The sequence below is a fragment of the Conger conger genome, chromosome 14, assembly GCF_963514075.1.
Source record: "Conger conger chromosome 14, fConCon1.1, whole genome shotgun sequence".
In the NCBI taxonomy this organism is placed as follows: Eukaryota; Metazoa; Chordata; class Actinopteri; order Anguilliformes; family Congridae; genus Conger; species Conger conger.
In genome coordinates, this window is record NC_083773.1 from 31,729,281 (window position 1) to 31,749,577 (window position 20,297).

At 46.1% G+C, this 20,297-nt stretch overlaps 1 protein-coding gene across 4 annotated transcripts; it reads left to right on the top strand.

The window, feature by feature from the left end:
- Positions 1–3,826: 3,826 nt before the first annotated feature.
- LOC133110345 (rho guanine nucleotide exchange factor 16-like) lies at positions 3,827–20,297 on the top strand. Of its 4 annotated transcripts, XM_061220369.1 has the most exons (15): positions 3,830–4,059; positions 5,205–5,870; positions 6,207–6,258; positions 6,456–6,622; positions 8,466–8,522; positions 8,911–9,071; positions 10,873–11,025; positions 11,963–12,092; positions 12,405–12,479; positions 13,316–13,408; positions 14,468–14,622; positions 17,311–17,496; positions 17,735–17,805; positions 19,157–19,258; positions 19,590–20,297. In XM_061220369.1, exons 2-15 carry the CDS (start codon positions 5,334–5,336, stop codon positions 19,727–19,729), a joined length of 2,079 nt encoding a protein of 692 aa, XP_061076353.1. In that variant the 5' UTR covers positions 3,830–4,059; positions 5,205–5,333; the 3' UTR covers positions 19,730–20,297. The 4 variants fall into 4 exon arrangements, with proteins under 4 accessions (XP_061076350.1, XP_061076351.1, XP_061076353.1 ...); XM_061220366.1 differs by lacking the exon at positions 19,590–20,297 and having other exon boundaries at positions 3,827–4,059; positions 19,157–19,563; XM_061220367.1 differs by lacking the exon at positions 19,590–20,297 and having other exon boundaries at positions 3,827–4,055; positions 19,157–19,563.

The window sequence follows — 20,297 nt, forward strand, 5'->3', positions numbered from 1 at the left end:
GTTCACCATCCCTTGCTGTGTAACAGACAGAGGAGGAATGTTCCCGCCTGGCTTCCATGCCTGCCTGGAAGAGAAACATCATGAAGAAAAAGATTGAAGATGAGAAGTGAGTCCCCCCACGGTTAGCTGTTAGCGTCCCACTGAGTCCCCTTAGCTCCTAATGTCCTCCTGAGTCTCCTCAGTTCTTAGTGTCCCCTTGTGTCCCCTTTGCTTTTCAAGCCCAATGTCACGCTTTTCCCCAAACCTCCACCAGAGGGAAGCAGAAGAATATTATTTCTCTAAATACATACCTACCACAGTCAAGTTACTAGCTAAGCAAGACCCATCAATATATTATTAATTACCGGTCTACATAATAATTATCACCAAGTATTGGAAAATACAAGTAGAAAATAGCTCCATTAGGATGGGATGTCATGATATGGGTTGTTCTATTTCGTTGAAGATTATGTATACGGCTCTTGCTTCCAAAAAATGCATCTGTGTAGATGGTACTGTTTAGCAATGCTGTTGTGTGGGAGATGTATTGCTTTTGTTTCAGCTTGTTTTATGTGATATCTGTAATGTTCTTTCATTTTATTCTTATTTCCGGAACGAGCAGGGAGCAGAAAAGGTAAGATTGTCTTTCTAATTGTCATTGATTTTTTTTGTGAGCAAAAATCCATTAGACTTTAGCAGCCATTAAGAATAAGAATAAGAACAACAATTCATGGTAAAGTATAATCTTACAGCTCACTACCTTTACAACACAACACACTAATTCAGTTCCTTTTGTATCACAGTTTACCCAGTAATCACAGTTCCACAACTGTTCTACTTATCATATTTCAGTACATGGATTTTCATTGTATTGTAATTCTACAAAGTTGATCACAAGCAATCATTTCACCATTTATTTGAAAGTAAACGATCATCCTCACATTTTTCCTTTATCACTGATTTGCACAGCCTATTTATGCAATCTGAGAGCTGCAAGCCTCCTCCACCAGTTCAGGAGGGCACAGACCGGCGTGTTCGCAGACGTCTGCGTCTGACTGCCATTTTGTTTCACTCTGCATTCCCATCAGCCGAGTGGCACAGCCACTGTGCTGAGGGGCTGCACTGGGTGCAGTGAGACCACTGGAGGAGGAGCCGCAGATGCAAAGGGAGCTCTCTCTACTCCCTCTCTGGGCAACACTAAGGCCCGTTATTGCTTCACCTTGCTACAGTCCCCGCTGGTTTGGTCTGGATTCAGTTCCAGACCGCTTGGCACGGAATGGCAGTGCTAGTAGCTGAATATTCCTCCCACAAGCCCCACTAATCATTTATTTAAAAGTGCTTCTGACTGGAGTTGCACTATATATTAAACTATATATTCTTCGCCAGTGTGAAGATAGGACTGATGTTAGTGATAACTCTAAAAGGCCTGTGCTTTTTAGAGGAACTATCTACAGTAGGTTCAGCAGAACAAAGCTTTGGACACTTGTGCATTAGTTCTGTTCAGAAGTGTTGATTAGTCACACTTTAAACATACATAGTCCCGCCTCAATACTGCAGGCATTTTGTTTGCTTTTTCTTTACTCACTCACTCCTTTCATTAATACTGACAGAGAAGAGGAGGAGAAGCAGAGGATGATGAAGGAAAACGTGGAGAAAACAGAGCAAGAAACAATCAGAACGCTGGGATATGACGAGAACAAGCTGGCACCATGGCAACGGCAAATCATCCTCAAGAAGGGAGAGAGAGCAAAACAGTAGATTCGAGACCCGACCTGCACTGGGGAACCGCATGAAAGACATTCTCATTGTGATGTCCCAGCATGCATTGCACGATCCCGTGTGAGGCATGCTATCTTCAGAAAACACAGTCCTGTGAAAGGCAGGCTCTCTGAGCACAATGCAGGCATGCTTTCTGCAGCTCTGTTAAATACTGTGAAGTCCCAACTGATTCCGCTGATCCTTGTGAAATATACGCCCATTGTGAAGTCAGGGCACAGCAGATGTTCAGAGTCTGAGCAGAGTCTCCACACACAAGCCACCCATCTGAAACCTCTTAGCAGATCCCCTCTTTGAAGACTTTGTGTTGGTTAACCCTTCCATCGAATTCAGTCCAAATCAATGTGTGTCTGTCTCCCCCCTTCACACTTAGCCCAGTGCTGTACTTCCAATGCAGTCTTATTCAGCTGTCTATATTACCAGGTGCCAATAATACCGCACATATGACATGGTGTAAAACCAAACCTTGGTGGCGCTTATGCGTATGGAGCAAATCGGTGTATGTGCCAAGATGTTGGGCAAAGCACTGTCAGGTTGGAGAACAAATGTAGCACATTTGTGTGCAGGCACTTTCTTATAAAACAGCAATGTTAGATTCTAGAATATTCTCTGATTCTGCAACTTGTGCAAGCAGATTGCCACTGCCTTGGTCCCAGGATACAACTAGCACTGTTTGTTACTCGCATTGTATTGGTTTACATTTGTCTTAAGGATGCGAATAACCCAACAATACAGTACCTTTCAACCAAGGCTCCATGGAAACCAGAGGTTGAAACTTTGACAACTTTTGCCTGCACTGTCTATGATGCAGTTCATCCTTTAGTTCATCCAATAATATCTTACTTTGTGGCAGACAAATGCAGTTTTCCACAACTTCAGTCCAGAAACTGAGAAATGAATTATGAATAGCAAACGAACCTCAACTTGTCCTTGGCTATGTGATTTAAAACAGCAAGATAACAAGTTCCAAATTTAAAAAGAAAATCTCATCACGAGGGCAGATTTAGTTCACATCAAGATAATTTAAGCATTGTTTACTCTGTGTTTTATTCAGTTCAGTATTATATAACTAAAAACAAAAGCAGCTTTTTAAAGTGGGCAAACAAGTTTGTTGTGTTCTTCATGTTTCTTGAGGTCATACTTATAATGTCACTCAGCCTTAAGATTTACTCTGCCTGGTTCTAAGACACCAGACTTCTGTCTGGCTCTAGATGACACCATATCCTTCCTTAAGTTTTCACTTTCATTTAATGATTTTTTCCCCTTGTGTCTGAATGTGTGGATAGAGATGGAAAGAAATCAGTAGCACTCAACATAGCAGACACATTGTGTTACCTCAGAATATTTAGATTGTAATTAGATGCCATATTCATAATTAAGATGTATTAAAGTAACAATTGTAAAATGTTTCATTATCTTTATTTCCCGTTTAAATATTTGCGCAGCTGTTTCTTTATTGCATTATTTCAGTATCTGACTGGTTTTATGTTGCCAGTATGGTTTATTTAATAAAGGATGTTGTACCTACAGTGTGTGTTTTGCTATAGAAAGTAATTACAGTTTACTGTAGATCATGGGATGCTGCACTGCACACCACACTCAATTTGAGGCTACCACAAATCGAAGCAAGGGTGTGCCACGCAACACATGCCTTCCAGACGCAAACACATTTGGACCGTGTGTTGTTTTGACTAATTGCTGGTGGTTATTAATGCGGATATATTTTACAATAGGCAGCCGACTTAATGCTAAAATGTGAAACCTACTGTGAAATGCGTACTGTATGCAACAGAAAGTAGCCTCTGCAATCGGCAAACTGATGTTGAATATAACCTATAGATAAACGAACTATTTATCTGATAAGTTAAGTCGTCGTACGTATCTTTATTAAATTGTATAATATACAATGATGTTTCAACTGCTTTCAATGCTGTCAATATTTTTCATATTATTGGCATGTTGTACTGTGGAGGGTGCAGTATTCTATCGTTCACCTGAGTGACGCAATCCACAGAGTGGAGCTCAAACTGGAGGGAGGAAGCCAGGAAGTTGGGAAAGCGCATCAAATCCAGCTCCAATCTGTTTAGGCGGTGCCTGGAAAGTTGCCAGTTCGCTTATTATTCTCTTACACAAAGCGCGTGAACGCACGCAGAAGCTTTTGTCAAACAGAAGGTATATATTTCGGCTTTTAAAAATGTTGTATTACTATACATAATTCTAGTAGGCATATTTTTGTTCTGTGGAATGCGAAGACATCGGTTGGATTTATGAGCTGCTGGGCAGGACTGTAACTTGCAAGAGTAGGTAAGTCGGATTAATGTGTGAATGCCTGCGTTTCATTTGTGCGTGAATGACTGCATTTCTTATGCGCGCAGTATGACAATATTGAGTTATCAGGTTTTATTTGTTGATGTTTTGAGTCATACATCGTCGTTCGAGAACACAAGTAATCTATCAGGGAATCCAATAATTTGTCCGGGCAGATGAATAAACTTGAATAATAATGGCCAAAATTACAAATTAGTACAAGTGCCTTGAAACATTATTTATCTAAAGACACATTTTACGAAGCACAGTGTTAACGTCCATGTCTGTAACCAATAGCATAGAGAAATAGATTAGCATGCATCACGTTCAGTAAGCACTGTTGAAGTCCTGGTTACAAGCCAGGTCTCGTACTGCAGAAGCATACAATATTATCAGAATATTTCATTAAGGCATTACTAAGGTAGCTACCTGTATATAGGAGTTTGGCAAAACACTGTAATAAGCTATATTGTGGGGGAATACTTTCCCACTGTAAGCTATATGTTATTTGGCTGCAAATTAATTGGTGATGAGCCATTTCAGTGCATGATTATGTCTATTTTTTGGTAATGGTTTTATATAATCCATTAACTGTGGGGCTTTCAGGTAAATGTAGAGTGTAAGTTGCGTGGGTGTATTCTTTGTGTCCGTTTTTTGTTGAGCTTTGTAGTGAGTGGGTGTGCGTGGTGAGTCAGAAATAAGTGGGCTTGCGTCCCCTGGGAACGGACCGTGGCATGCTGTCGGGAGGGTATGGGAATGGTCACGAGCTTAATATGGAAATAAAAAAGAGCGGGGAAGCCCCTTATCTGAGTTAAACCATGCACTAACCGAAATAAAGAGCATCATGCCCAAACTATTTGGTCTTTTCAATGCCGGCGGCAATTATATCGTGAAGCTGATGGTGCTTCAGAAGCCTTTGAAGACACTGGTCACTGGTGATGCGGTTTCTTTTCTGGAGACGGGACATTGTGTTAAACCTGCATAAAGTGTTGTTACATGTTCTGAAATGTGAGTGGTTAGTTATGCAACTCCCAGCTGAAAGTGTAGTGTGTGTATTTGTTCCCTTAAGGGCAAAGGTCTGCAACAGTGGCTAAATACACACAGGAATTAACTGGAGCCATTTTTTGTACCTCTAAATGCAGGGGTCGGCCTCTCGTTGCCCTGAGAGACAGCATCGGTGATGGGTCTCTGGTAGGCAGAGTAGCCGGTCTGTATTGGATCAGAGCCTGTGACCTTGGAGCTGCGTGTCCCTCGGTCAGACTGAGGGATCCATGGGAGACCAATCGCCCCTCCGCCTGGAGCGCCACTTCTCCGCCAACCTGCAGCTGGACCCCATGGCCAGGCCTCAGAGGCAGCCGGAGGGCCCGGCCGCCTCGCCCGCGCTGCTGACGGTCCCGCCCTGCGAGGAGAGGGGGCGGAGAGGCCTGGTCCTGAGCACTGACAGCCAGGCCAGCAGGAGAATGGGCATCCAGCAGCTCATCCCCCGGAGCCTGGTGTCGGCCAGTCGCCCGAGGAACCGGCACCACACCACCGTCATCACCCTGCCCGTGGAGATGCTCACGGACAAACGCGTCTCAGCCCCGGCCCCCGACCTGACCTGGGACGACTACGACAGCGAGGGCGAGGGCTTCTCTCTCCGCCGGAACCGCAGGAACAAGTCCTACCGCAATGCCGTCAAGAGCCTGAACCCGGCGGCCATGATGCAGGACGCAGGGAGCGACTCACTCAGGCCCGACGGCCAGAACAGAGCCCCCAGCCCCCAGCCCCACCGCAGCCCCCGGCCCTCACCCAGCCCCCGACGCAGCAGGGTGAGCAGAGCTCATAACCCACGCACCTGCACACACACACACACACACACGGCTGCACAAACATGCACTCACTTATACACGCCTGCATAAACATGCACTCACCCACATGCACTCACATATAGAAGCACTTGCACAAACACGCACATACTCACACACAAACAAAAGTACAGTCACTCACCGAACTAGACTCACTCATATCCAGTATTATGCACACAGTGACAACACACATAGTAACCTCTTAGCATAACTGTAACTTGTTGGAGATAAATCCCCCTTAAGCTCAGCACTAACACTAATCTCTTATGGCTGATTTATGCTTTCTGCTCTCTCACTCAGAAAGTATTCGGAAGGAAGAGGAATCAAAGGCATGGGGGGTCCTTCAAAGATGGTACGCACATTGTGTAGCTTCACATCTTGTTGAGCGCGTGTACCGTCTTCTATGTGTGGCTTTCTTTGTGTGTATGTGTGTGTGTGTGTGTGTGTGTGTGTGTTATGCATGTATATGAGAGGAGGAAGAGGGGTAGAAGTTCCCTTTTGCTGATCTCTCCTTGGTATTTTGGTTCCTCACCCGGATTCGCCCTCCAGAACCCCGTCTCTACCAGGAGATCCAGGAGCGCGGTCTACACTCCAACAACCAGAACACGGAAGAGGACCTGCTGGACGACCCGGTCGCTGGATCTCCAGAACCAGATGAGGGCATCGTGGTTAAGAGCTACCGCCCCGCCCAGCGCACCTGGAGTCAGCTGCCACAGGTAAGAGGTGATGTCAGTGATGCCCATGTGACTGTCCATGAGCTGGGGTGGAGACAAAGGTGCTCCTTTGGTTAGCCAGGTGTTTATTGTGATGCTGTATGCAACGCATATACATAATCTGATACCTCAAGTAAGATTCATGTGCAAAGTTTAAACATAAGATAATATTTTGATGTAATTGCTTAAAGTCTCACACAACCAGTGCTGCGGTCAAGAGTTAATATTAGGTAGGCAGTAGTTTTGCTTCCATCGTCTATTTAGTTAACTTCTCATAATGTGTCCTTGGCTTGTAATCCCTTTTGGAATGCTGTTCCGTCCACCAGAGAATTCATGGCCTTGCAGTTGATTTCTTGCCGTTTTCACTTTACTCACACAAGTGATGGTAGATGACAGGATACCGTTTTACAAGCTAAAGTGATAGATGGCAATGGTTATTCCGTTGTCTGGCATTGCTCTGCACAGTCTTACAGCTCATCCATTGTGGCCTTATATTACCTCTTCAAATACACACTAAAGTCAAACTTCACACGTAGCTGTGCTGTTTGAGGTGAGAAAATGTCCTTGAACAAAAGGTAAACGTTTGAGCAGCTTTTTTCCGGAGTCCACGGAAGCTGTTGCACGTGTGAGTGAGAGCATGCAGACTGGGTAAATTCACAGGAAAGGATAGAAACCAGGAGAACCGGTTCAGTACAGGTACCTCAAAGGAACAGGAGGTCGATCCGCTGGGTGTGACTGTAGAAATGTATACCTCCTTTCTGCTGAGAGACAATAAACACAAAAAGAATCGGGCAAAGGTATAGAAAGGAGCACACTGAACGGAACACAACCTTAAGGCCCGGACACACCAAACCGACGGTCGGCCGTCGGACGTCGATGGCGCCCTGTCAGCCGAGTCTTTCTGGTGTGTCCCGCACGCTGACACTCCGTCGGTGTGTTTTGGAGGGCTCCGACGTGTTGAATGTTGAATCGGCGTCGGAGCCCCCGGAGCCGTTGATGAGAGAGAGCTCTCTGATTGGCTGTCCAGCTAGCGAATCAGTGCACGAGAAGAGAAACGGAAGCGATGAAAGCAAGCCATTCCAAAGTTACTATCACTACCAGACATAATTTTCGATTAGTATTACTAAAGCGAGAGAACAAGGAAATTGCTGCAAACTGCTTCTAGGTCCAACTCAATGCAAACGCATTCCCCGGTCTTCCGGTTTCCATTTTTTGAAAGACAAGAGTTATTACCTCTCACGCAGGCGCAGAACGTACGTGCAACTCGGCCATCGGCGGACCGTCGTTGCGGTGTGTTCGGCACAGCCAACATTAACGACGCGTATCGACACGAGGCGATCTTTGTCGGCGCTCCGCGGCCGACCGTCGGTTTGGTGTGTCCGGGCCTTTACATTGCCGTGCACTGCAAAATAAGATGCGTAGTGCAGTAATGTTTGAACTGTGGACCTATTACCTCATGCTTTGTTTATCGATACAGGTGCGTCAGCCTTCCAGTCCCACACAAATTTAAAAGCACACAGAGGCCCGCACTCCAGTGATGAATCAAGCAAGAGTTAACGACTTTTATTTTATTTTGGTGGACACGTTTCAACCCGTCTTCAATGACGACATAAGCATGAAACGAAACATGTCAGCCTTGGAAATTAAAAATAAAAGTTATTTTGCTTGAGTGCGTGCCTCTGTGTGCTTTTGAATTTTTAATTCGCGCAGTAATGTTGAAACCAACACGTTAACATTGCGTCATGTTTCAGCTGTCTGCACTCTGCAGACTTCATACACCAGTTTCAGTGGCTGTAGCTGTGGCTGTAGCATTGTTTACCGGTCAGATGACTTGGGGCTCTTTCAGGTGACGGAGACGGGTCTTCTACAGCTGATCTCAGTGGAAGAGCGCAAGAGACAAGAGGTGAGCGTGTGTGTGCAGGGCCGTGTGAATGTTCCCTCTTCTCAATATAATATGGATTCAGTAAAGCGATGTGCCCCCAAAGTCTTGACCTGTGGCCTAGCAGTCATGTAGGGAGGCATGTCATTGGCTGTAGTATTGCCCATGGGGGAAGGGTTTCAGAATTTGTAGATCACTGCAGTGATGAGCCAGGCCTATGGATACTAGTGGGAATTACAAATAGCCAGAAAGTTGGTTACAAATATCTGCTTAATATAGTTTTAAAGTATATCATACATAATAGTTTCCTCAGGTGATTAAAATGATGAGTGGCTGTATGAGAGTAATATTCTGTAATACGGCAATGGCTTCCTTCCCCCTGTAATGACCGTACAGTGGTTACTTCCTGCAGGCCATATTTGAGATCATTACGTCCGAGTACTCGTACAAGCACAGCCTGGACATCCTGGTGCGCCATTTTAAAGGAAACGAGGACCTGAGAAACACCATGACCACAACCGACCACCACCACCTCTTCTCCAACATCGCAGACATCCAGGCAGCCAGCAAGAGGTCAGGGGCCAAGGGTCGGGGGTGCAGGGAACTGGGATTTACAGGAACTCATCCCATTTTATCTCCATGGTTCTACCTCTTCCTCTCTGCTGGTTCTACCTTTCCCATAGCATGATCAAATCCAAGTGAGATGATACATTTTACTTTTGATAATTTAAAAATAAATTCTGCACTTAAATAATCGATTAGAGCAGTTAATTACATGGTTAACTCACCTTACCCGGTTACCTCACTCTCAACAGGGTGCTGATTTTGAGAAAACAAAAACCAGCAGACCCAGTAGCAATCCAGGACCAGGGTTGGAGACCACTGCTTTAAGCTCTTTTAAAAGGCAACTGCAACAATAAAGGAAATGCCAGCCATAAAATCCCCCTTCAAAGTTCTTGACAGGCTGTATCTGCAGTCATCGGATTCATGAACCAATAGCTACATCACAGTGAAGGACTGTGTGCTTTCAACCAGTTGTTCCTAGATATGTATTGTGAGACATGCCATAGCCTTTGCAACTATTCCTCATTTTTATACACACCTGTGAGCTGGGAGTTAATTGCTTAATTCAGGAACCACACCTGTGTGAAAGCACCTGCATTCAGTATACTTTTTATCCTTCACTTACTTTCCTTTATTTTGGCAGTTACCTCTGTATTTGTCAGCCATTTATAAGCAGACAGCTAGAGCGAGGCAGAATTTAATTCATGAAACATCCTCTACCCAATACTGGAATATCTAATTGCTTTATTTTTTACAGTACAATTATACTGTCGTGACTGTCAAATCACTGACTAAACTATGCAAAGCCATCTGGGAATTCAGTACTGTGCAGTTTGAGAAGCATTCCGGGAAATATCGGTCTGCATGAAAGGATTAAACATCCCCTGAGATTTTAAAAACAATTCAGCAAATGCATGTAAATGTGCCTTAAAAATGCTAGTGATAAAACGATAAAATTAGATTACATTCCCAGTGATAAGCAGGCATTATACCGAAATGCTTCAAATTCAGAAGCAAGAGCACTTGTACGTCTACCTGAGGAACCAGTCGAGTTGGAGAAACCAACACACTCAGTCACTGAGTTACTTCCACGTTCTAAAAACCCTCATATCAGTCTGTACACACATACAGCATTCTCACAAGCAGTGTGTGTGTCAGTGTACGTGTGTATCTCTGCCATCTAGTATGTCAGTAACATGTGGGGGCAGGCCCTGTATTTCCTGTATCAAGGCAGCAGGGTGGGGGTAGGAGGTGGACTTTGGGTGGGTCTGACCATTTGCATCAGAATCACCTTGGGAATGCCACACCTCAGATACACACAATACCTCAGCTGGGTATCTGTTTTACTACTATTGTTACTGCAGCTATTATTTCACCTGCTATTGTTTCTCTTGTGGTTTCCTGCCCTGTCCTGGCAGAGAGGTTTGGTGGGTGAGTGCAGGGCTCTAGTCTTTGGGCTCCAGTTGCAGCACAAGTTGGGGATTGCTGACGAGCTCTGGATGTGTCGAAACCTGCCACTCGGCCTGACGCGGTGCCTGGGGGCCCTGACATGTGGCGGCATGTTAAACCGTCCGCTAATGTGCGCTCTCATCCAAACCGAAACTCCCTTTACCCACGCTCACACACACAGCCGAGTGTCACAAAATGGCGGTGCTGTGAGGGAAGAGACATAGTGTGGGGATAGTTCAGGTGGTGTGTGGACTATTGAGTGTGGGAACAGGTGAAGAATGAAGAGATGAAATGGTGTTGGCAGGTGAGGTAGAGAGACTGAGGACGGTGTAATGACTGGACCTCTATCTCTCTGTTACAGGTTCTTTGAGGACCTTGAAAGGCGCCACCATAACACCGTTGTGATTCGAGACATCAGTGACATCGTGCAGGATCACGCCAGCCATCATTTCCAGCCTTACATCACCTACTGCGCCAACGAGACCTTCCAACAGAGGGCGCTACAGAGACTGCTGTGAGCTAGTTACCGAGCAGAGCCATAACACACAGCATACACACATACTGTACATACGCACATTCATACATATACAATACTGTACATACACACATTCATACATATACAATACTGTACCTACACACATTCATACATATACAATACTGTACATACACACATTCATACATATACACACACAAAGGCAGAGATACACATATTAACTCACCAATGCACACACTCTTTCATGTACCCCACACGTTCACACACACACACGCACACAAACACACACGCACACACAAGGTTCACTTGGAGTGATACTGTTCAGTGCCTCAATTACTAGCTAAATCGCAGTTTCAGTGATTTGGCTCAGAGGCATTATCTGTGAAAACAGGAAAGATCACATTCCTTTACCTCACTGTAAAACAGCGGGAATATGGCTCCTCTGACAGTGGGAGTTCACATTTTCTCACACAGCTGCTTACAGCTCACCAGTGGAATGCAAAATCTCTAAGCTCTGAGCGTGTGCATGTGTGTGTGTGTGTGTGGAATTGTGCATGGTAAATGGTTGGCATCTATATAGCATCTTTATCCAAAGACTGTACAATTGATGCTTCTCATTCACTCATTCATACACATACTCACATTCATGTCTTGCTCAGGCACACTTCGACACAGGGCGGAATCGAACCGGCAATTCTCCAACTGCCAGACGACTGCTCTTAGCTCCTGAGCCAATGCATGTAGGGTGTGCGTGAATCGCAGCATGTATGCTTGTTAATGAGCAAGCAAGTGTATGTGTTTGTGTTACAGAGTGAGTAAGTCTCTGCATCTGTTACAGAGCGAGTAAGTGTATGCGTTTGTGTTACAGAGCGAGTAAGTGTATGCGTTTGTGTTACAGAGCGAGTAAGTGTATGCGTTTGTGTTACAGAGCGAGTAAGTGTGTGTTTCTGTCTTACAGAATCAGTAATAATGCGTTTAAGGAGGCGCTGAAGCAGATTGAGATGAGTGCGGATTGCGGGGGGCTGCCGATGATCTCCTTCCTGATCCTGCCCATGCAGAGGGTGACCCGCCTGCCGCTCCTGATGGACGTGAGTGCCCCCTGCAGGGCTGCTCCTCTCACTGCGCTCACTCGCTGTAGCCTGTGCTTCCCTGCACTGTCTGTGAGGATCAGGGAAAATGGACAACGTGGTTAAACATCCTCACGATTTCCACACCAAAACCACTTTAAACACTCTTATAACATGGGTCTTAAGGGGATGAACTATACTAGGGGTGAACGTTCACGGTGTGTAGAATTTGCATAGAAGCCATCACTGTTTTAATTGTGTACACTTACCCGGAGGGTCAGCAGGGCGGGGGGTCAGACGCAACGCAGTGACTGGTACCCCCTCTCTCCACAGACCATCTGTCAGAAGACCCCACATCAGACCGCAGAGTACTTCGCCTCAGTCTGGGCATTGAAGGCCATTAGCAAGGTACTGTACTCCACCCCACGTGCCCGTAAGCCTAGACCACTGTTCCCACAAACCAACACAGCCGTGTCTGCAGTCTTACACTATGCTACCATCCTACAATGTCTATCTACAGTCCTGTTCACAGTCCATTGTGCTGTCCACCAATCTCACTACTTTACTATTTCTCAATCCTACTCTATTATCCTGCCCAACCATCCATCTGTAATGTGCTGTCCAAAAAGCCACAAGTAAAATATTTCATGCAGAACATTGACTATCATTGACAAGAATTGTGTTTTCATGTTTTACATAATTGTTACACCTGCGGAATAAATGCAAATGCAGCACACTCACAGGTAGATCCATGACTCACATGCACGCTTGCATAAAATAAAGCTTATGATAATCTAAATGTCTGTACAGCACATGTGTGTAGTATTCATGTTAAAATCCATGCCTAAAAGGGTGAATTTCAGCCCTGTTTTTATATTACTGAATCGCATTCCAGCAGTAATGCAAACCACATGGAAAATCCTTTCTGCTTCCTGCCCTGGACATTTGGTTGCACAGCTGTACCCATTCATGTTGTTTATTTTTATGATAACGCTTTTGAGTCAAAGTGCAAAGCACTTGTGAAAGTTTGTTGTTTTGGTTGTTTTTTTGTAATCTGCAAATTTCAGATGTGAAGCACATTCTGAAAATATGTCTGGCTTGAAAGTAAACAAGTACAATTTCAAACACATTTTAGAACGGGATGCCACAGTTCTGTTTCTCTCCAGACACATGCACATTGCTTTCTAATGACAGTAAGATGTCTGTGTGTTGCTTGGTCTGACTGATCTGTACGCTGCCCCCAGCTGGTGAGGAAGTGTAATGAAGGAGCTCGCACCATGGAGAGGACGGAGCTAATGTACACCATCCAGAAGCAGATGGACTTCGGCAAGATCAAGGTACCGGCTGCAGGAGAGCGGGTCTGCAGGAGGGCTGATTTGTGTGCTTTCATGCAGTTCAGCGCAGTTTACATTCTGCTGTTAGCTTACACGCTGCCTTTACAGAAAGCACATTTCTCTAATGCAGCTTACTGTACAGCTTACACACTGCTTCTACACCGGTTACACACTGCTTCTACACCGGTTACACACTGCCTCTACACCGGTTACACACTGCTTCTACACCGGTTACACACTGCTTCTACACCGGTTACACACTGCCTCTACACCGGTTACACACTGCCTCTACACCGGTTACACACTGCTTCTACACCGGTTACACACTGCTTCTACACCGGTTACACACTGCCTCTACACCAGTTACACACTGCTTCTACACCGGTTACACACTGCTTCTACACCGGTTACACACTGCCTCTACACCAGTTACACACTGCTTCTACACCAGTTACACACTGCTTCTACACCGGTTACACACTGCTTCTACACCGGTTACACACTGCTTCTACACCAGTTACACACTGCTTCTACACAGGTTACACACTGCTTCTACACCAGTTACACACTGCTTCTACACCGGTTACACACTGCTTCTACACCGGTTACACACTGCTTCTACACCGGTTACACACTGCTTCTACACTGCTTACATACTGCTGGTAAATAATGATATGCTTACGCACTGCTTTTACACAGCGTATGCAGTACTTCTACACAGCTGTGGCACTGCTTTTACACAGCATATGCACTGCTTCTACACAGCTGCGGCACTGCTTTTATACAGCTTTTACAAAGTTTACGCAAAGTCAAATAAATCCTTTCAACTCTCAAAAGTGTTTTCCTTTTTCATGTTTTTACAGTACTGTATGTGCAGAACAAAGAAAGAAAAACGTTCTCTGTTGGCAGACCGCCAAAACGTTTCAGTTTTTTTCTCCTGCACTGTGCTTTAAGAAACAAAAACACTAAAGCAAGACTTTTCTGCATCTAATCATGAGAAGAGAAGCACCGTAGTTTGTGTTGGCGCCTGTGTGACGTCTCTTGTGTCCTAACCCCACCCAGCCCTTCCCGCTGGTCTCCGCCTCGCGGTGGCTACGGAAACGGGGGGAGCTGACCGTGTGCACTGATGACCTCAGCATGTTCTGGAAGGCCTTCAGCACAAAGAGCTACTACCTGTTCCTGTTCAACGACGTGCTCATCCTCACCCGGAAGAAAAGGTGGGCCCCTCCCTGACACCGCGCATGGACTACATCACAGGGCAACATCACAGGGCACCCTCACAGGGCAACATCACAGGGCACCCTCACAGGGCACCCTCACAGGGCAACATCACAGGGCACCCTCACAGGGCAACATCACAGGACAACATCACAGGGCACCCTCACAGGGCAACATCACAGGGCACCCTCACAGGGCACCCTCACAGGGCAACATCACAGGGCACCCTCACAGGGCACCCTCACAGGGCACCCTCACAGGGCAACATCACAGGGCACCCTCACAGGGCAACATCACAAGGCACACTCACAGGGCACCCTCACAGGGCAACATCACAGGGCACCCTCACAGGGCAACATCACAGGGCACCCTCACAGGGCAACATCACAGGGCACCCTCACAGGGCACCCTCACAGGGCAACATCACAGGGCACCCTCACAGGGCAACATCACAGGGCACCCTCACAGGGCAACATCACAGGGTACCCTCACTGGGCAACATCACAGGGCACCCTCACAGGGCACCCTCACAGGGCACAATCACAGGGCAACATCACAGGACACCATCATAGGGCAACATCACAGGGCACAATCACAGGGCACCATCACAGGGCACAATCAAGTCAATCCCCCCCCAACAAAGGATGAGGGGCAAAACTTTTAAATATGTACAGGAATATTTTAATGTAAATGTCATGTGGCTGAATGAATGGAAACTCTTTCACGTGTTAATATGAAGGCATTAGTGCATGCTCTTGTTGGGATATCATTCTCTAGATGTGTCCAAAAGTATTTAAAGGTCCCAGCTTTCTTCCACCGCCCTTCCCTGCCGGTCTGGAATGTTGTTTGCTGTTCCTCTCCGTAATGCGGAGACTGCATTACTGACCGCATAGTGGAGACTCATTAGGTAACCTCCTGAGCCTCACTGTGAAACCTCCTTATCCAGACATCAACAAGTGAGCACAAGTACAAAAAACAACAAAACCAGTACAATAATGTGCCATAAGCTAAAGGAAAAAGACATGAATATACAGTATTCTTGATCTTATTTCAGTTCTTATCCCATTGTTGTTTTTTGGATTGGCAGATAAAAATATTTTGTTATTTAGCTGATGCTTTTATCCAAAGCGACTTACAGTTGATTAGACAAAGCAGGGGATAATCCCCCCTGGAGAAATGCAGGGTTAAGGGCCTTGCTCAAGGGTTCAACAGCTGTGCGGATCTTATGGTGGCTACACCGGGGCTGCTAGGCTACAGGCTGCTCAAAAGAGTGCCTCAGCCAGTACAGAAATACATTTGTATGCACATTTAACTGCGATACGCTGTCTTGTGCTTGTTTTGTTGTTTCATTTTTCTACCAGGACATGTTTCTAATATCCCAGAAGTCTTTGCTCAAATTGATACCAGCTGTAGAACGTCCTTAAAAGCCGCGGCAAAGTGGATGTCTGTTGTTGAGAGGACATTATAGTGGCTCCAAAATTGGTCGATAAGCACAAGAAAAACATTTTTTTCATTGCAACACATGTTGTGGTAATTAAATCCAAACCGCGTTTGAGTGTTTATAGTGAGGCGCGTAGGAGGCGGAGCCTAGGCTCTTAGCGCCACTGAGAATTCCAGGCCTGCGCAGAGGTCACGACCCTGGCATTCCGCGGCATGCTGGGAGAGGCCGGAGAGGGGCGTGTGCGGGGCGACCCCCGTGCCCCTCTTGTGAGCCCACATGACCAAATCACTCTGACACCCGGCGCAGTGTCAGAGTCCAGGCTGTCCTCCTTTGCCCTGGCCAAATTCCCTCCCCATCTCTGCCCGTTTATGTGTCCCATTTCCGTAATAACTCCCTCCCTCCCTCAGCAGAGTGACCTATTGCAAAATGGCTGCCACTCATCTCCTGGCCGGTTCCTAATTGATATGGGGTGGCCTGTAGCGTAGTGGTTAAGGTAAATGACTGGGACACGCAAGGTTTGTGGTTCTAATCCCAGTGTAGCCACAATAAGATCTGCACAGCCGTCGGGCCCTTGAGCAAGGCCCTTAACCCTGCATTGCCCCAGGGGAGGATTGTCTCCTGCTTAGTCTAATCAACTGTACGTCGCTCTGGATAAGAGCGTCTGCCAAATGCCAATAATGTAATGTAATGTAATATAGGTTGAGGTGAAGCCTCTCTTTCACTTTAAGATCATGAAAGCAGCCATTTTAAATATATGTCTCCATCATTATCATCACCATCACTGTAGAACTGCATCAAGGCCCAGCTGTATGTGGATGTATACTGTCTGATACAGCTCTGTCAGAGTCCTTCTGCAGCCTGGGTATATTTCCTCCCAGACTGAATGTTAATTGCCGCAGAGCAGTTTTAACTGGAACTGATCCCAGATCAGATTGGGCTCCGCCACCACCACCCCCTTCCCCCCCAACACGCAGTCTGCTGGCTCATGCTGTTTGTATGCATTGGCTTGAAATATGAATATGGAGCTATGCTTTAAGTAGTGACATTATTGCTGGCAGGGAACAAAACAAAATTTAATTTGATCTTCATGGGAACGTGACTGTTTTATTATTACAAGTATCGTGCTACATATAAACAGCATTTAATTGCATAATAGCTTTTAAATTCTTTTGGTGGCAGACATTTGTTATATAGAGGTAGGGTGTGACACTGTGCCGTGGCTGTATTTGTGTTTGTGTGTATCCAGTGAGGAGAGCTTTGTGGTGATGGACTACGCCACTCTGGAGAACGTGGAGGTCGAGCCGGAACCGTCGGACGGACAGTCGTCTCCGCCAATCAAGCAGAGCAGCTCGGCCCCCTACTCCCTGAAGCTGTTCATGAGGAGGAACAGCGAGGGGCGGGCTGAACAGATCATCCTGGCGGCCGAGACTCAGTCAGTCCCCTCGGCCTTTTATCAGTTTTAATATTCCGTCTGCAGGCAATGGCTCCCTCTGGTGTCTAAACCGCAAACGAGTACCATGAGACGGGAACATTGACTGGAATTCATAAGTTTCTTTTTGCTACTTGTATGCTTACAAAGAAGCTTGGGCTGAATAGCTATGTGGACTGTATATGAATCTGCTAATGAGGCTTTTGTGACACGGGTGTTTGTGATGCACTGTTTCTCTCAGGATTGAGCGCGCTCGCTGGGTAACAGCTCTCCAGCAGCACAAACAGATGGACGGCTACGCCAATAAAGAAGGTAAGACTGGAGAAACGGATATTTCACTGTGTTTCAACTCATGTACGGGGCTTCGGTGGACAGCAGAAATGACTGGATGCAAATACTGGAAACATTCCAAACATTATAATACGCACTTGAATACGGTGGAATTGGCAGGCTGATGTAAAACAGTCATTTGAAGGGTTTCAGTCACTGAGACACCAGTGAAGCCCTGTGATGAGTAGTGTTCCTGCAGGCCTGCCCATACAGAAGTGGTCTGTTAAGCTACGTTAAATGAAATATTGGGGATTTATAATGTTACTGGAATTTCTTTATGCAACATTCTGATGCCATCTGTATAATACTATTGTGATGTTTTGTACATGGCTGGTATGAGGATATAATATATACTATATTAATAAATACTGTATATAAATATATTATTTACAACTTGACCATCACATACATCACAATATAGTTGTACAATTGCCCAGTTTGTATGAATAGTTTATAGGAACTGCCTCAGATTGTGATAGGTTCAGAAGTACACGCGTTGTGGCGCTTCCGGATCCTACTGCAGAACTGTGGCGCTGAAGGTAGAAATAATCTCTCAGATCCAGAGCGACCTGTACAATGGCAACATTACGTACTGGGCTGCTTCGCTTAAAGATGCCACTGGCAGGCACAGAGTTTCAAATCCGGCCCGTTGTGAATCTGGTGCTGCCAAAAACAGCACTGCAGCACATCGTAATGGTGGAGGGAAATATTACGGTGACATTTTAAAAATTGTGTATAGTCAATTTGCTTTGCAAATGATCCATTTTACCTTTTCAATAACGAGAGTTTGACACGTCTTACTTACTAAATGACTAACTCCAAAGAACAGGTTTTGGAAACGTGTGCTTTTCATATCTGGATAAACTGGATCCAGGGCTTTAGTTTTGTTTTTGGAAAACCGGAATCCAGTCAATCTAGCGAAGCGATCCCCCAACTCTTGTTGCGACTTGCGTCTCTGGAGAGTGACCGAAACGCCCCTCCAATCAGGTTTATGAATGGGTGGTGTGTCCTGTGAGGTCACAGTTCTGTGTTCCAGGGACTTATTACCCCAGGGAAACTGCAAACTTCATGCCACAAATGTAAATTAGCATATCTTTTCTATTTGTCTATTACAGAGCATAGCACCGTTTCTTAATTGGCTTAATATTTGGAGCATTTCAAAATCTTAACTTGCTTCAAGGGCACGATTACAACCAACAATTTGTCAGAGACGAGTGAGAAGCGTTCGTCTGAGCTGGAGAAAACGGTTCCTTCGTACAGGGTAGCTCCTCTAGCTGTGTGACCGTGGCCTGTGGATTTCACCGTGTGTGTGTGTGTGTGTGTGTCGTTCCAGATCTGCCGCAGTGCGAGGTCACTAAGGTCCACATGTCCCATGAGCCAGACGAGCTGGGCCTGCAGCAGGCCGATGTGGTCATCATCCTGCAGAGGGTGGACGGTGAGGAGCCTCCCTTTCTCTCTCCGACAGTCTCTCCCTCTCCCTCTCATCGTATTCTCGCTCCATCCGTGTCCCTCTCCCTCACCATTTCATCACTCTTTCAGTCTCCATGTCTCCCCCTCTCCTTCCATCGGTCTCTCCATCTCCCCCGCCATCATAGTTGCATTCTCTCTCTCCCTCCCTCTCTCCCTCCCAGTGTTCTCTCTTCTTCCCCCAGTTTCAGCAGACTAGTTGGTATTTTGAGAGTGCGATTATCAGAAGGCATTTCCACAGAGGGTATTAGAGCTCTCCAGCCCTGGATCTGACGGTGGCTAACGCTGTCCCGTCTTAGGCTGGTGCCACGGGGAGAGGATGCGGGACGGGGAGAGGGGCTGGTTCCCGGCCAGCTGTGCGACAGAGATCACCAACCGCATCGCCGTGCAGCTCAACGTGGAGCGCATGGAGAGGCTGCGGAAAGAGACCAACGTGTGAGACGCGACCACGCCTCACCCCTGCGAGACTGTGAGAGGAGCGGGGGAGGAACGTGCTGACCGGCGAGGAGCGGACTGACCAGGGACTCGGCTCAGAAAGACCTTCTTGTGAGACGTGGAGCACGCATCACCGTTAGAGAGGTTACCGTGTCTGCACTGTGTCTGCATTGTACAAAAATAATCATCTAGATGTTAAATGCTGTACTGCCAAGTACTGAATGCCGCATACCTTAAATGCATTTTCTCAAAATGGGTATGAAGCCATGAAGTCAAACTTAGAATTTGACACATCACCTTCTTTAGAATAAAGACGATTGGTCTTAAGGGGCTATTTTTGGTCAGATTGTTTATGCCCATCAGGCCTGCAGCTTTGATCTCTGACAGTCGGGTGTCAATGGCTCCGATTGGCTGGGTTCTTTATGATGTCATTGGTTAAATGTGAGCATGTGTGGAGACTAAAACACACCAAACAGAGGAGAGAACAGGAGGCGGTCAGTGGTTGGTTAGAATTCACCTCAAATGAAAACTGTAATTAGAATTTTACTATATAAAAACAATTATATCCAAAA

Bases quoted from the DNA above. Each gene is read 5' to 3' on its own strand.
- LOC133110345 (XM_061220366.1), top strand. From the start codon at position 5,334: ATGGGAGACCAATCGCCCCTCCGCCTGGAGCGCCACTTCTCCGCCAAC. The intron at 8,523-8,910 runs GTGAGCGTGTGT...TACTTCCTGCAG, and splicing joins AAGAGCGCAAGAGACAAGAG to GCCATATTTGAGATCATTAC. The intron at 14,623-17,310 runs GTGGGCCCCTCC...GTGTGTATCCAG, and splicing joins ATCCTCACCCGGAAGAAAAG to TGAGGAGAGCTTTGTGGTGA.